At 45.5% G+C, this 16,153-nt stretch overlaps 1 protein-coding gene across 3 annotated transcripts in view; it reads left to right on the top strand.

The window, feature by feature from the left end:
* Positions 1 to 15,865, top strand: part of HOPX (HOP homeobox) — a 31,186-nt gene extending 15,321 nt beyond the window's left edge. The window contains exons 1-3 of one of the 3 annotated variants that reach the window (XM_036084284.2): positions 7,722 to 8,010; positions 8,467 to 8,623; positions 15,081 to 15,865. In XM_036084284.2, coding sequence (XP_035940177.1) covers positions 7,724 to 8,010; positions 8,467 to 8,623; positions 15,081 to 15,158 — 522 coding nt within the window. In that variant the 5' untranslated portion in view covers positions 7,722 to 7,723 and the 3' untranslated portion in view covers positions 15,159 to 15,865. Of the gene's footprint in view, positions 1 to 7,721; positions 8,011 to 8,466; positions 8,624 to 15,080 lie in introns of those variants that run through there. The other 2 variants (XM_036084286.2, XM_036084287.2) reach the window with 2 other exon arrangements.
* Positions 15,866 to 16,153: the final 288 nt, after the last annotated feature.

The following is a 16,153-nucleotide window of genomic DNA, read 5'->3' as shown; positions in this document are numbered from 1 at the left end:
CACTTCATATTTTTAAGCCTTGGATTTCCAACTGCCAAGAGAGATGCCATCCCAGAACAGGGCTGAAGCCTCGAAAACCAAACCTGATGACACCTGTGCCTGACAAAACCCCGGGGGCACGAGAGGTCCTTGGGATGGCGTGGGCACTGGCAGCCGGCTGGGCTGGCACGTATTCAAGGACGAGCTGGCCTCTCAGTCTTCCTGCCTCGTTGAGTCAAGTGCAGCATGTTATGGGAGGACAGGTGCTTGTCATTGTGAGCTGCCAGGGGCTTCTGCATGCGCCTGAAGCTGTTACACTGAGTCCAAAATTAAGAGCTCAGATCTTACTGGACAAACTTAAACAAATCTCCCCAATTTATCAGTACCTCAAACGATGGAGTCAGAACAAAACTTTAGAGGGGCAAGTCCATTATCCCTGTGACCTTGGTGTCAAGCAGATACCAGGCTTTTCCAGGAGACATGGGGAGGTCTGCAAGAAGACTGCAGAAGCAGCTAAGGGAATGAGGCTGGAGAGGTCAGCAATGCCTGCCCCACACTGGGAAAGACTGGCTGCCACCAGCGCCAGCCCTTCACTAAAATAATGGACAACTCCAATTAGAGCTCAACAATCCGAACAGGTGATCCAGTGATATCTTAGAATCTCTGACATCAGTAGAGCATAAGGAGAATATATATTTTTTAAAGATTTTATTTATTTGAGAGAGAGAGAGAATGAACAAGCACAAGCAAGTGGGGGGAAAAGCAGAGGGAGAAGGACAAGCAGACTCCACGCTGAGCTTGGAGCCTGATGCAGGGCTTGATCTCATGACCCTGAGATCATGACCTGAGCCCAAATCAAGTCAGATGCTTAACCGGCTGAGCCACCCAGGCACCCCGAGGAGAATATATTTTAAAGGTATAAATTAATCTTGTTGCTCAAGGTACCACAAACTGCCTTTACTGCTAATTCCAGAATAAAAGGTAAGATTCTGAGTCTTCCTGTGATGCTAGAGACAAGTTAGTTAACCTTTCTCAACCGTAAAACAGGACCAGTTCCATTCTGATTACTTTGAGAGGATTGTGAGAGACCCAAAGAACTAATAGCAACCTGCTTCTGAACTGGAATGCAGCACCCCGTGCTCATGTGCAAACACTTGAGCACATTATTTGGTTTTACATGTTTATACCTGTTTTAAACCCACAACCTAATAGTCTCTTTTACACTTCCTGTCTATCCCTACATCCTTTCTTCTTCTTTTACTCAGTCATTTTAAATCCATACCTGTTGTTTTCATTCAAAGATTTTGATATTCACTTTGCAGGGGTGGGGATGAGAGGGTAGAAAATTGATATGGTTAACATGTTATTTTTTTTAACTTTTTTTTTTTTTTTTGAGTGCAGAATCAAGTCCTGACTTCCAGGAATTCTGTAAAAGGGAAAATAGGAACATTTTTAGCATCAGACAGACAAAAGATCTACTAAAATTGGTTTTCCATACATCTTTTGTATTGTTTTTGGTGACCCATGGAAAGAGCAAGCTAGCCTAGAGACAGACCCTAAACTCTCAAAAAATACCTCAAATCTCCTGCTGGGCTGGAACAGGAAATACTTTCATACAGTAAATAGTAAACATATGGAATCTTTTAGCCCCCAAAACTTATGCAAGCTGAATATATAAATAGCTGAAAGAGGTTTAGGTATTACTCATGAATGAAAAGAATACATAACAATTTTGGCAAAAATTAAAAAGTTTGACAGTATTGATGAGGATGTGGGGCAAAGGAAATGATATACATTGTTTGTATAGTTTTGTTCAACAACTTTGGAAAAGAAGTTGATATTATGTTGTAAAGTTAAAACCCGCGTATCTTGGGGCACCTGGGTAACTCAGTTGGTTAAGCAGCTGACTCTTGATTTTTGGCTCAGGTCATGATCTCAGAGTTTGAGATCAAGCCCCAAGTAGGGCTTCCTGCTCAGCAGGGATTCTGCTTGAGATTCTCTCTCCCTCTGCCCCTTTCCCCACTCACACACACACTCTCTATATATAAAATAAATAAATCTTTAAAAAAAAATCACATATCTTATGAACCTGTTCCACTCGTGTATACCCTAGAGAAACCCTCCTAGATGCACTTCAGAAGGCAAAATGTTCCAGGACACCTGGGTGGCTTAGTCGGTTAAGCATCTGTCTTTGGCTCAGGTCATGATCCCAGGGTCCTGGGATCGAACCCCGTGGCAGGCTCTCTGCTCAGCGGGAAGCCTGCTTCTCCCTCTCCTTCTGCCCCTGTTCGTGCTCTCTCTCTCTCAAATAAATAAAATCTTTAAAAAAAAAAATATTCCAAGAGGCAATGTTCATAATAGCAAAAAACTGAAAACAATCCAAATATCCACCAGCAGGAAAAGACATAAATAAATTATAGTATATTCACAAAATGGAAGCAGCACTGAATATGAATGAACTTCTCTATATGCAGAAATATGGTTGAATCTTGGAAACATGTTGATAGAAAAAAAAGCAATTCACAGAATAATTACATATAATACTACTTTACACAATTCAAAAATATACAAAGCTAAAATAATAAGTTCTTTTAGGGATCCATACATATGTGATAGAGCTAATTTAAAAATCAAAGGAATAATTAATACAAAAGTCAGAATCTTGATTTCTTCTGGGAGCAAATAAGCCGTAAGGGTGGGATTGGGAAAGAAATACAAGTAGCTTCCATAGTCTTGGTAATGATTTAATTTTTAACTTGGGTGGGGTTCACTAGTGTTAATTTATTCTTCATAACTTACATGTATATTACAAATATCCTTTTAATACCTAATGATCTTTGAAAATGAAAGTGCGTACTTCCCTAATCTTCTAGGTGGACTTGATGGAAAACAACTTCCATGCTTTCCCTGAAAATGTAATTTGGTCCCAATAATCAGATGAAACTCTGGGCAAGATGGATCATTGGTCTGATCAGGGATATCTTTTTGAGAAAAAATAAACTTCCTAATTTCAAAATAATAAATGCTCATTATAGAAAATGGAGAAAACCAGAAAAAAATATAAAGAAAAAATTTTACATCATCTGTAGTCCCCTAATTTAGATATAATCACTGTTAGCATTTTGTTGTATTTTTCTTTAGTTTTTTAAATATGTAAAGCTGGAGTTGACAATAGCATTTAAAAATATATTTTTCTATTTCTGTTTGGAATCTTCTTTCCCTGAAGACAGTAATGATGCTATGTGTATATGGTGTATTCATAGTCTAATGTTCAGTTTTAAGTTCTATTATACAAGTTGCCCATATAAATAACTTAAATTTTAGCAGTTCTCTCACTGGAGACTTTAAGAAATAGGAGAAGGACAATCATTTGTCAAGTTTGTCAAATATTTTCCACTATAATTTTTGGCTTCTAAATCAATTACAGGTATTTGTACGAAGAAGTGGAGTTTTTCTTCTGATGTCCTGCTTTCTTAAACTCTGATTTCAATATAAAAATACATTTTTCTGAAAGATTTTTAAAGGGTTTTATATTATTTCTAAATTTTTGAAAGCAGGGGAAAATTTCTCTTGATAATTCATAATTTTATTAAGATTTTATTTATTTGTGTGAGAGAGACAGAGAGAGCACAGCAGGGGAAGGGGCAGAGGGAGAGACAGAGGGACAAGCAGACTCCCCGCTGAGCATGGAGCCCAAGGTGGGGCTTGATCCCAGGACCCTGAGATCACAACCTGAGCCAAAGTCAGAAACTTAACTGACTGAGCCACCTAGGTGCCCCAATAATTCATAATTTTAAGGGCAATTTCCCCATTCCTGACCATTCATACAAAAAGATTAATAACATGGTGTCTAAGTGGTTTTTTTTTCTGCTGTGTATTTGTATATTTTAAAAACTTTATTCCTTTAAGGGCGCCTAGGTGGCTCAGTTCATTAAGCATCTAACTCGGTTTTGGCTCAGGTCATGATCTCAGGGTTGTGGGATCGAGCTCTGCATCAGGCTCCACGCTCAGCAAGGAGTCTGCTTGGGATTCTCTCTCTTCCTCTCCCTCTGCACCTGCCCCCAATCTCTCTCTCTCAAGTAAATAAATAAAATCTTTTTAAAAAAAAAACACCTTTATTCCTTTAAAACCCTCAACCTACCATCTACTCAATGTTGAGAGGATATACAGCATCAGAGGTAGAAGATATTTTAATGCATTTTTACAGGTATAAAGTATAAGAAGTTCTAAACATTTATCACTGATTTTAATGATTAAATTACAAAATCTTGTAAGAGCTGAGATACTTTTTATATCCCTTCCCCACTGGATTCCTAAAGTGGTTTCTGACTCAGGGGGACTGTGGGGGGCCTGGACATTTCTACAGGTGATTCTGAGGCTCAGCCAGGCATGAGAGCTACTGCTCTAAGCTTAAGGACATTAATCAAACAAAAAACAAAAACACACAAATAAAAAACACATACAAACAAAGCTCTCTTTTGAAAACAGACCTCCTGTTAGCCTAGAGAGGCAGATCAATATTCTACTCGTAGTTGTTAATTTTTTTTTAAGATTTATTCATTTTTTTGAGAGAGAGAGAGAGGGTGGGGCAGAGGCAGAGGGAAAGGGAGAGAGAATCCCAAGCAGACTCTGCGCTGAGTGTGGAGCCAGATCCCAGGATCCTGAGATCATGACCGGAGGGGAAATCAAGAGTCAGACGTTCAACCCACTGAGCCATCCAGGTGCCCCCTATTTGTCAATTCTGAGACACACTGACAGCTTGGGTGGTGCCCCTTGCACCCTGTCTAGAGTAGTTCAGTAAGTGATGAATGAAGAGCCTCCACTTCTCTTGGGGATAAGGAAGCACAGTATTTTCCTCACTTAAGAAAATACAATGCTTCAAGAGCCCATTGCTTCGTGGAAGTCCGGAGTGAACATGAAGGAAATTTGGACTAAAGAAAACTGGGAGATGGCCCTAAAAAATGATTCCACTGCTTTTTTCTCTTTTGGCCAGCTCACCATGGGACTGTTTTTTTTTTTTTTTTTTTGGTTTTGTTTTTTAAAGATTTTATTTATTTATTTGACAGAGACAGCGAGAGCAGGAACACAAGCAGGGGGAGTGGGAGAGGGAGAAGCAGGCTTCCTGCTGAGCAGGGAGCCGAATGCAGGGCTCGATCCCAGGACCCTGGGACCATGACCTGAGCTGAAGGCAGCTGCTTAACGACTGAGCCATCCAAGCGCCCCTCATCACGGGACTGTTGATGAGGAGTATCTACCACCGATAACCATTTGGTTTGATACTAGAGGTCAGATGGCTGGGAGAGGGAGATGATAGTAAATGTGAGCTCATAGCAATCTCTGCAGGTTACTAGTTTGTAGCACTCTCCATGAGCTAGTTCATACAGGGAAATACCCTTAAAATAACTCTAGGGTTAGGGGACAAGGGTAAAACTGCCTAACCAGGTATTGGGTTTAATTTAGGAAAAAGACAGCTGTTTTCATTTAACCTCTTGAAAAGGTTTATGCATTGTCTTCCCCCAACCACAAAAGAAAACACAACCACAGGACAAATTACTCTTTGAATGTTCTGTAAGTTATGAATATAACCACAGGAACAACAGAACTTGTGCTGAGATTAAAGTTTAAGGACCTTTAAAATATTTGTAGTTCTTTTCATCTAAAAGTGTTTACCTTCAGAGAGGCTTTTCAACAGTTTCCTTACTGGAAAGAGTTGAGAAGCTTTATAAGGGCAAGGTTACCAGGGTGATTTGGTTTTTAAATTTCCTCGAAAAGAGAGCGAAGGAGAGAAGAAATGAAGCAACAACTGTAAACACCTGTCAACCGAAGAGGGCTGAAAGAACAGAAACTGAGTTTTGTGAAGAAACAACAGATAGTTCTCACTCTAGAGGTCAGATCTTTCATCCTCATGTCTAGAAATCAAGCTTGTTTGTTTGGTGTACCTTGGAGAAGTAGGTACTTTCGAATGGACCTCCCACAAGTCTCCTTAGCAGCCAAACGAGTCCAGTGGCCGTCAGCCAACTAACCCAAGGAGGACTTTAAAGGCAACCGGAAGCTACCCGTGAAACCTCAAAGTCCTGTAACAGGAAGCCACACAAATAGAACAGAAAATGCACCTGATTAAATGTAAGGACAGTAGTAGCCCTTGAGTTATGTAATAGTAAGTATGTAACAAAAAGAGATAAAGAAGTACATGCAGAACAGTCCTTGAATCTGAGTCCAGTTTAGAAATCTACCCACTTGGTTAATATTTCTGAAGGACTGAGAATTCTACAAAGCAAAAATTTTCACTGAAAAGAGGCAGCATAACTGTGTCCATGGAATTAGATCGAAACTTTCCAAAAAATAGAATCAGCAGTAGTAGTGTGCCCTCCTATATTCTTTTAGGCAAAATGAGCAGTGGTGGGTGGTTCCAGGGGGCAGCTTTGGCTGGAGTTGGTATCCTATGAGGACAATCAGTGCTCATTCAAAAGTCCCGCCTTTATAAACTGTTGCCCTCCTGATCTTTTCTGCCAAACTAAAGACAGAAAGGCCTGCTGAGAAGGGTCCTGCCGAGCGCAGGACTGAAACCAAAGCTAAGGCTTTCCCTTCTAGGGTGCTGGTCATTAACTGGGCAACGCTGGGACAGTAAGTCTTCCTGTGCCTCATTCTCCTGGGCTGTTCCAGGAGAGGACTGAAAACGTTCATCTCCAAGGTTCTTTCCGGCTCTGAACTTCTGGGTCAAAGAAAAGGGGAGATACGTGTCAAGAGGAGAGGAGGCGTTTCTGTCCTGGCCTGATCTTGTGAGCACTGCGATAGGAATCACTGGTACAGATTTTTAAATGGGGGAGGGGGCATATAACTCATCTAAAAACAGGGATTTCCTGATGACCTGACAAGTGCCTTGAGCCCAAGACTCCCTCGCAGTAGAATGGCTTCTTGGCCTCCCCGCAAGCCCCTTCAAGTGACTCAGAGAGGTAAAGACATTTGTTAGGGAGCACGGGAGGCAGGTCACAGTAGAAAAGGTCCTAACAGCATCAGGGACATTATGCAGGCTCATCGGTGGAGTGTGGCTCCTCCCCAGGCACAAACCACATCAAAACCTACTCAGGATTATGCCTGATGGTTTTGCAATTGTTTGTTTCAACAACAAACCAACCTGATTCCCACACTTGTGCTTCTCTTTTACTGTCAGCCAAGTCGAGTCCTGACCTGTCTATGCCAAATCCTCCACCAGGATCTTCAAGACTGTAACTTCGGATACCTCAATACATCTTAAAGTGGAGGACGGATGCACATCTGCCTTTTTTTTTTTTTTTTTTAGATTTTATTGATTTATTTGACAGAGAGAGCGAGAGAGGGAACACAAGTAGGGGGAGTGGGAGAGGGAGAAGCAGACTTCCCGCGGAGCAGGGAGCCCAATACGGGGCTCGATCCCAGCACCCTGGGATCAGGACCTGAGCGGAAGGCAAACTCGTAGCGACTGAGCCACCCAGGCGCCCCAGCCTTTTTTTTTTTTTTTTGCCCAGTTCCGAGGCTATTTAGATATGGAGAGGATGCAGCAGGAAGTCATGTTACCCAAAATCTGCTAGAGCGATGTTTGGCTCTGAAGTAAGGAAATACAAGAGACCTTGAAGCTGGTAGTGAAGTGGGCTCTCTGCGGTAGCTACGCAACAATGTCCAGACAACGCAGGGCGGCGACGAGCCGCGCTGACTGGAGGCTGTGGATTCTGGGCTTCGGAAAAATGGGGGTGGCGGCGCGGGAGGGATGGCAGAGGAGCTTGCAGATTGCAGAGTGACTCACACCAGCCCTCCGGTGGACACTTCTCCTGATGCTCAGTTCCCGGTCTTAGCAACTCCAGGAGTAACCGACAGCTCGGTGGACGCTATCTCCACCTCTGTAAGAGGGAGAGATGAAAAGTGCCGCTGCAGTTCCCCAACTTTAAAAAGTAACTTCCGTCCTTGGGGTCATTTCTTTGAAGTGGGGGTGGGGTGTACTGCCCTCCTTGGCTATATAAACCACTTTAGAGGCAGAACGACGCGCGGACCGGTGAGGTGTGTTCCCACCCCTGCGACCTGTCGGGACTGTCCCAGGACAGCTCCCTCTCCCGGGGGTGGGGGGAAGCTTTGAAGGCGATTTTCCAAAATCGCCGCCGCGCTTCCTGCACTCCTTCCTTAGAGCCTCGGGGCCAAGAGGGCGCGCCGCGTCATCTTCCTCCCGCCGCCGCCCCGGGCCCCGGCCCCAGCGGGAAAGTTGCCGCGAGAACCGGCCCCGGGCAGGCCCAGAGGCCCGGAGACGCGCGGCTCAGCCGTGAGACCCTCGGGAGCGCTCGGCCGGGAGCCCGGGGAGGCGCCCGCCGCCGCCTGCAGCCGCCGGGGACTCGCGCGACCGTGCGCCCGCGGGAGGGACGGCCCCGCGCACGGAGGTGCACGGCCGGCCGCGCCCCGGATCTCTCCGTCCCTCCCCGCCCGCCGCCGAGCTCACGGCCGCCGCTGCTTTCTTCCCCGCAGCCGCCCCGAGACCATGTCGGCGGACACCGCGAGCGGCCCCACCCAGGACCAGGTGGAGATCCTGGAGTACAACTTCAACAAGGTCAACAAGCACCCGGACCCCACCACGCTGTGCCTCATCGCGGCCGAGGCCGGCCTGTCCGAGGAGGAGACCCAGGTGAGCCCGGCACGCCACCCCACCCCCCAACCCGACCCCTGTGGCCGGGGCCGTCTCCCGCACGCGGGGTCCCGCTCGCCCTCCCGCGATCTTCCATCGCTTCTGCCCGCACCCCGGGAGCCCGGACGCCGCGGCGCTCCCACCGCCGCATCCCAGCGTCCCGGCTCCGCGCCCCCCGTCTGCCCCTCCAGCCCCAGCCCGCGGTGGCTCCCCCAGGAACCATTCAGAACCCTCACGATCACCCTTCCTTCTCCGCGCTAAGCTGCTCTCCCCGTGGGCCGGGAGAAGCGCGCTATCCTCCCTCCGGCTCGGGAGCCGCGTCCCTGGTCCACTCTCGTCTCGCTGCCTCCTCCTTCCCCCCGCTCAATTACTCCCCTGGGCTGTGAGCGAAACCTTCGGAAGAGGTGCCTTGTGCGCTCTCTGAGCACCCCCGCTCTCAAATCTTTTCCCGAGGGAGAGTGTCAGGGCTGGAAGGGACTTTAGCGATCAGTTGTAAATTCAGTCCTCGGTTTGGCAAATGAGGAGCCTGAGGCCAAGAGGGAGAGAGTTGCCAGGACAGCAAGGGTATAGCTTGCTCCTTGATAGCTTGCTCTTCCCACCATAGCACGCTGCAGCTTCCCCTTAGCTGCAGACAGCCAGGGAGATTTCACGTTTTAAAAAATTCCCGGGCTCTAAGATGTAGTCTTTTTTCTGGAGTTTTCCAAGAAGGAAATCATCTGACATCACAACTGAAGGGAGTGGAAGCAGATGTCCCCTTAAGAGCGCTGATTTTTTAAAAGCTCCTATGTTATTCCGAATATTGTTTAGGGTAGAGAATGCAACACTGCCCATGATTATTAACCTCCAGGTGCAATGTTGGCTCCTTCAGCTGACTTAAAACAAACAAACAAACCCTATCCAGAGTTTACTCTGACTTCTATTTTCCCCTTGGTCGTTGAAAGACAATTAGTTATGGATGATAGTACTATTTGGAACTGCCCTAGCATCTCTCCCACGGGAGCCCAAAGCACTTCCACACCTCTAGTCTCAGCTCTAAAGCAGAGATGTTCTTATTTTTCCCATTTTATAGATCAGAGCATCAGGCACTTTGGCCTCTCCTCGCCTTGAACCATACTCAGCTGAGGCTTACGAGCTTGTAATGGGTGCTCCAGGATATCCTAGAACCAAGACCCTGGACCCCAAGCCTAAAATGATTTTTACTAATTAAGCCAGATGCACTTTGGAGAATTTGCCCATAGAAAATCCTCTCATTCCTAGGTCAAATAGAAAGTCAGGCATATCTGGTTTTAGCAAAGGGAACAGCTGTCAGACTAACCAGAACCAGAACTTAATGGAAGGTGATTTAATGTAACCCAAGTCCAGCAGTTCATGTTTCTTGGAACCCCCTGAGGAGGCATCTTGCTGAAGCTTTCTCACTTAAAAGCCCACACTATATTTAGAAAAGAGGAGTGATCAGACAGATAATAATAACTTGTCATTTAAAAAGGCTGTGGGTTTACTGTGGGCACAGTACCAGCTAGGGGTCTAAGCTCCTCTCAGCCTCTGCTTCTCCCATGGTGAATCCCCCTTACCTGTGAGGCAGAATACTTATGTTGCCCTCTGTGATGGCCAATACTTGCCAGGTATTGTGCAGGGCACCCTCCAAGTAAATCATTTGTCACACCAGGGCTATGCGGTAGGTAGCATTAGCCCAGTTGGACAGATAAGAGAACCAAGGCACAGAAAGGTTGAATAACGGGCCCAAGGCCACAACTAGGAAGTAGCAGAGCTAGGATTTGAACCATGGCAGTCTGGGTCACAATCCAGACTCCTCTCACTACCTTGTTTTCTTCATAGATAGAAAGGATGGGAACAACTAGGGGATGGAGGGGACGACTGAACATTCCATTTCTGTTGTATTTTTTCCCAGAAAAAAAAATACATGTATTACGTGACAGCATCCCAGCTATGTTCAATCTTTTCTTGAGATTCACCTTCTATTAAAGAACTGGAATGAAATCAGGTGAGGTGCAGGAAGAAAAGGCACCTGATTCTTTTTGTGATTGAGGTCCACCAATTCAGACTTCTGACAGCAGGTTCACCTGCCCCCCTCCCCCTGGCAGGCTCTCCCCATTGCCCCTCTGCCATCGTCCTCAGATGAACAAATGATGGATGCAATCCTGAAATGAGTGGGTGTAGGGGTGAGTCAGCCTCAGAGCAGGGCCCCTGGCTTCCTTTTCCTGCCATGGGGCCAACACCTTCTTCCTCTCTGAGGCTGCCACAGTTCTGCTTGCCCCTCTGCCTTCCTGTGTAGGCCCGCAGGGAAGCGTCAGAGACCCCAGAGCTCAGAGGGAGGCCAGGTTTAGCAAGTTCAGGGGAAGAAGCTGCCTCAGGGTGTCACTCCTTACTTGGTTGGGTCCCATTTTCCAACTTCCCATCCTTTCCACCCAAACTCTTTTCCAGCTCACCCCACCCCCATGTGCACTGCTTCGTAAGAATGGTTTCTTCTTTAATCTTCTCAGGCAACATATATCTATTTTAGAGAGCGGGAGGGGCAGAAGGACAGGGAAGGGGAGAGAATCTTAAGCAGGCTCCATGCCCAGCGAGGAGCCCAACGTGGGGCTTGATCTCACAACCCTGAGATCATGACCTGAACTGAAATCAAGAGTTGGATGCTTACTCGACTGAGCCACCCAGGCGCCCCCTCAAATAACATTTATATTTTTAAAAGTGTCTTCTGGAGATCTAATGGCCAATGGTGAACTTTCAGGCATAAATAAAATTATTTTAATTTATAGCAGGCTTTGCAGGGCGTCTTCAAATAACTCCAGGAAGGCCAGGGTCTGCTGGACCTGCGTAGAAGCTGTGCCTGGTATCAGCACATCCCGTTTCTAGTCTCTATCTGTGTTGCCCCTTTTTCACAGGGAGAGATCTCCAAAGCCAAAATAATATTTATTTCTTATGCCTGATCCCTCACCCCTAACACCACCCACCTCCAGGATTGGAGTGATATTCTTCATTGTCCTAGAACAAGTAATACTTTAGTAGAAAAAAATAAGCACGAGATGCTCCTTTGAGATAATGAACAAGAGCTGATTCACATTGCTGATACTTTGGCAGGGGCAGGAGAGACTGGAAGTTTGAAACATTCTCTGGGGGCTTTGATGACCTCTTTGTGACTGTCCCACGGTAGGACAGTGTTCTCTGCTATTGGGGGGACACCTGTAGGAACCGGGAGTGAGGGGAACAGAGCTTTAATGTTAAGAACTTTCTAAGTTGCATTTGCTGGGATCCTAGAATGAGTTCTTTTTTTTTTTTTTTCTCATGACAGTAATAAGCTATCTCCTACATTTGCATTAGATAAACCTAGATATAGATAGACCCAACCCCTGTGTCTTTTATTATTTTGAAGTCAGTGTTAGAAGGGGCTGGGAAAGGTCTTTTATCAATCCCTGGGGAGGTCGGGCAGATCTGGCATTTTCTAGAATCACAAACTCAAGCCCCGTGTAGCCAGTGTTGGTTCCCAGTATCTTTATCTCTTCTTAATGCCCTGGGACTATTCCCAGAACTCCATGGTTTTAGTTGTTGGACATTTTATCAGTGGAATAAAGACCTCTAAAGGTCTCCCCCTGAAAAGAATAAAATGTTAGCTACTAGAGAAAAGGACAGGAACAATGTTATTTTGCCTCCAGCCCTCCCCATCACAGTGTCTAATTATCATCTGTTCACTCAGAGTAAATAAATCTCCATCAATGGGGTGAGGTAATGAGGGCATTCATTTATAAGCCAGTGAGGGATGAATGTCTTTCTCAGGGGATGACTGGAACAAGGAAGAGAAGAATAAAGCCAGGTGGAAAATTCGTATTGATGTGAGTGAGATGTGATAAGATTCAGCTCTGGAGGGGAAAAGAAGCAAGCAAGGTGTTTAATGGTTTTTGTTGGACAGCACCTGGTTTGCCAAACTGTCATATATACATACCTGATTTAAAATATGTATCTTTAGAAAATCGTTCTGCTTTTCTTGAATCTCGTCCCACCCCCCAGCACTAGGGCTCACCATGTTAGGCATTTGGACGCCAACTCTCCAGTTCACAAATGTGGTCCTTGCTGAAGTTATTTTTGGTAACTGTACATTAATATTCATTACTAGTATAAAGATATGGGTGGCTCTTCTGAATGAGGCCAGCTCAAGCATTTTGTCTTAAATGAATCCTGGTAGAAAATGAGACTTTCCTCCTCCAAGTTTTAATTAGTCAGTCTTTAAAACTTTGCCATGTATTCAGCTCTAGTAACTGGAAGTCCTATTGAATCAGACTTTGTAGTCTCAAAACCCCCTCGGAGCTACCTCGTTAGTGAAACTGGAACCACGCTGCTCTCACACCAGACTCCAGAGTTACCGAGACACACACGGATTACAGAAGAAAATGCACCTGCCTTTAGCAGTGGAACTTTGGTTAAAGCCACCGAAGTTAACGTGAGCTCTCTTCTCCTTAGGGCTAGTGATTTCCAGGAGTAGAATATGGCACCTGGAGATCCACTACCCCAGACAGGTAGTCTGCTGCCCTTGGCTTTAGGTTATTGTCTCTGTTGCCACCTCACAGTACAAGACAACTGACCTTGACAGCCACGTAAGGCATTTCAGTGTGGAAACTCTGTTACAGTTACGGCAAGTTGTAAATATGGTCCCATGCTCTTTAGCCAGCTTGGCATTGGTGCAGAGCCCTAAATGGCCCTTTGGCCCCACTCCCTTCTGGCTCTACAGACCTCGATCCCTAGAAGCACTCCTTCCCTGTGGTTCTCACCCTTTCTTCTGATCTTGGGCTTCGGCTGCACTGCCTGTCATCTCCCTAGATCTCTGCAGAGATGAGACCTTCCCCAGCAGGACCCTAGAGTCCACCCTCTTTGTCCCCAGGTTGAATCTGCAGCTGGCCATACTAAGTCACAGCCCTCTGGATGTTTCTAACCATCTCCATCAGCACATCCCAGGTGTGGGGTCCATCCCATAGCTGTGTTCTTTCTGCTGCTTTTCTGCCCCCATCATGTGCTTAGCTCTGGAATAGGTGAATTATAAAAACCCCAGAAGGGACAGTAAAGACCCCCTAAGCTTTCCTCTTCAGGTACAGTTGAGCTGACTGGTGCTGTATTTAAGGGGTTTCTTCAAGTTCCTGTAGCCAACTGATCACCATAGAGCTTCCTACTGGCAGGGTCCAGGACTGCAGAGTCCCTGGTGGTCACCTACCCAAGCAACTTGCCTGTTTGTCCCAGTGTGACATGAAAATATCATCATTCCCAATGTTTGTCATGATGTGTGAAAGGCTGGGAAACACAAGAGAATAAAGCCTGAGGTCTGACTTCCCACAGGGCCCTCTGACTCATCTTCTCCCATGAGGATCAGTGCCTGCCTCTTCTGTTTTCTCACTAGTCCCTCTTCAACATTGTTTTTTAAAATCCCCAGTTTCCTCCTGGCCGACCTGATCCACACCCCAGCCTATTCACCAGCGTGGGTCTCCTTGTCTCCCGTGTGCAGAATCCCCACCCCTCGTAGCATAGTAAGGGCAGCCCCACGACATAGAAAAGTGTTTTAGCCCTCACAAGGTGCCATGTCTAGAAGCATCCCATCTGGGGCCTTCCCTAAATCCATGGTCTCTTTTGTGGGATGTGACTATTTGGGGCATAGAGAGCTAGAAGATTCTGAGTAAACTGGAAGGCCCACTGTTTCTTTTCTCACTGTTCAGCAGCCCTGCAGTAGGAGAGTTTGGGCTAGCCTGCCCCATAGATTCCCAGGAAGGAGTGCCTGGAGGTTGTCCAGGCTCAGTTTTCCATTCATTTTACTTAACAAATACTTACTAAGCACTACCAATGACCAGGGCTCTTGATGAGATCACCACACATTGGTGAGACATAGTAGCCATAGAGATTTATCTGGGGCATCAGGGAGATGCTTCAATTTCTTTCATTCGTTCAACAAACACTGATTAATCTATGTTATCCCTTGTGGGAGGGGCAAAGGATGCAATCAGTGATGATAAGATGAATACAGTCTCTGCTTTCATGGATCTTATATTCTAGAAAGAAATGTAGACTAAAAGCAAGTGAATAAACATAGTAATTACAGATAGTAAAAGTTCTGTGAAGGTAACAAAGTATTAAAATAGAGAATAAGGAGTTGGATGGAGAACCTGCTTTAGGTTCTCACAAAGTGGTTAGGGAAGACTTGATTGAGAAAGTTCTATTTAAGCTGAGACCTGAGCATGAGAGGGAGATCATCAGATAAAGAATGAAGACAGAACACGCTAAGCATAGGAAATAGCATGTGCAAAGGTCCTGGGGCAGGGAAGGTAAGTGTCACTGTGAGAAAAACCATCCCTGTGGACACATTCCTTTCCGGTTGGGCCACAGGGGCTACCTTTTAGAAAAGGAAGGGATGTTCCAGTTTGCCAGTATGTGACAGGTAATTTTGCACATTTCCCTCCTCCAGAAATGGTTTAAGCAGCGTCTGGCTCAGTGGCGGCGGTCGGAAGGCCTACCCTCAGAGTGCAGATCCGTGACAGACTGAGGAGATGGTGGATGCTGGCAGCTTCCCTCCATGAAGACCGTCTGCCATTTCTCTCCTCGGCTTAACCAAGCTTTTTGGTTTTTCAGTGTAGTGCTGTGTGTTTCATTGTTAGCTATCCTGCTATTTAACACAATGTTGTATTTTTTTAATGTACATAACCAGAAAAGAAAGTAACCCTAGGAAGCTATATATGGCTTCTGTATAAAGCAGTGGCTTGGCTGGGAAGTCTTGGGGCTTGCCTTTCCTTTCAGGTCTTGATAATAGATGGTGTGAAAATCATCTAAGTTTGCTTTTGACCATCACCTCCCAGTACCAGTTTATTTTTACCATCCATTTCAGAGTGGCCAAGGCCTCTGTTGAAAAGATAACATGAGGGGGAAGCATTTCCTTCTGATTCTACTTCCCTAAGTTGTTTTCCTTATGTTGCAGTAATACACTGAGATTGAGTGAGAATACAGAGGTATATTTGAGTCCGATTTCATAAAGCAGTTCCTTGGATTATTAGCTGCATTCACTTGGAAAGAACCCAGTTAGGCTGGGAGACAGAAACTCCAACTGGCAGAAAACCAAGTAACTAAGAAAAAGATCCACAGAAGTCTTCAATTTACCGTATTTAAATGTATTTGTTAAATTTATTTTACTAAACAAAATGAACTGCTTTTTGTCTCTGAAATGATATTCTAAATAAAAACCTTTTTTGTTGAAAATGCACTGGGTCCTGTGCAGATTTTTAACTGAATAATACATGTGCCAAAGAAAAACAGAATAGCTCCAACATAGGAGCAGACTGACAAAAGAGCTGTCATTTTTCAAATCCTTGCTACCAAAGTGTGGTCCCGGACTGGCATCTGAGAAAGGCAGAATCTCAGACTCCAATCCAGACCAACTGAATCAGAATCTGCATTTTTAACAAGGTCCCCAAGTGTTATATAGGGAAGTGTGAGCAGCACTATTGTCTTACAGACCCGACAGGCAGTTTGCATCCATCTTCTATT

This window comes from Halichoerus grypus, chromosome 3 (genome assembly GCF_964656455.1).
Source record: "Halichoerus grypus chromosome 3, mHalGry1.hap1.1, whole genome shotgun sequence".
NCBI classification, from domain to species: Eukaryota; Metazoa; Chordata; class Mammalia; order Carnivora; family Phocidae; genus Halichoerus; species Halichoerus grypus.
Note: the sequence above shows the minus strand (reverse complement) of the source record. Positions and strands in the feature narration are given on the sequence as shown.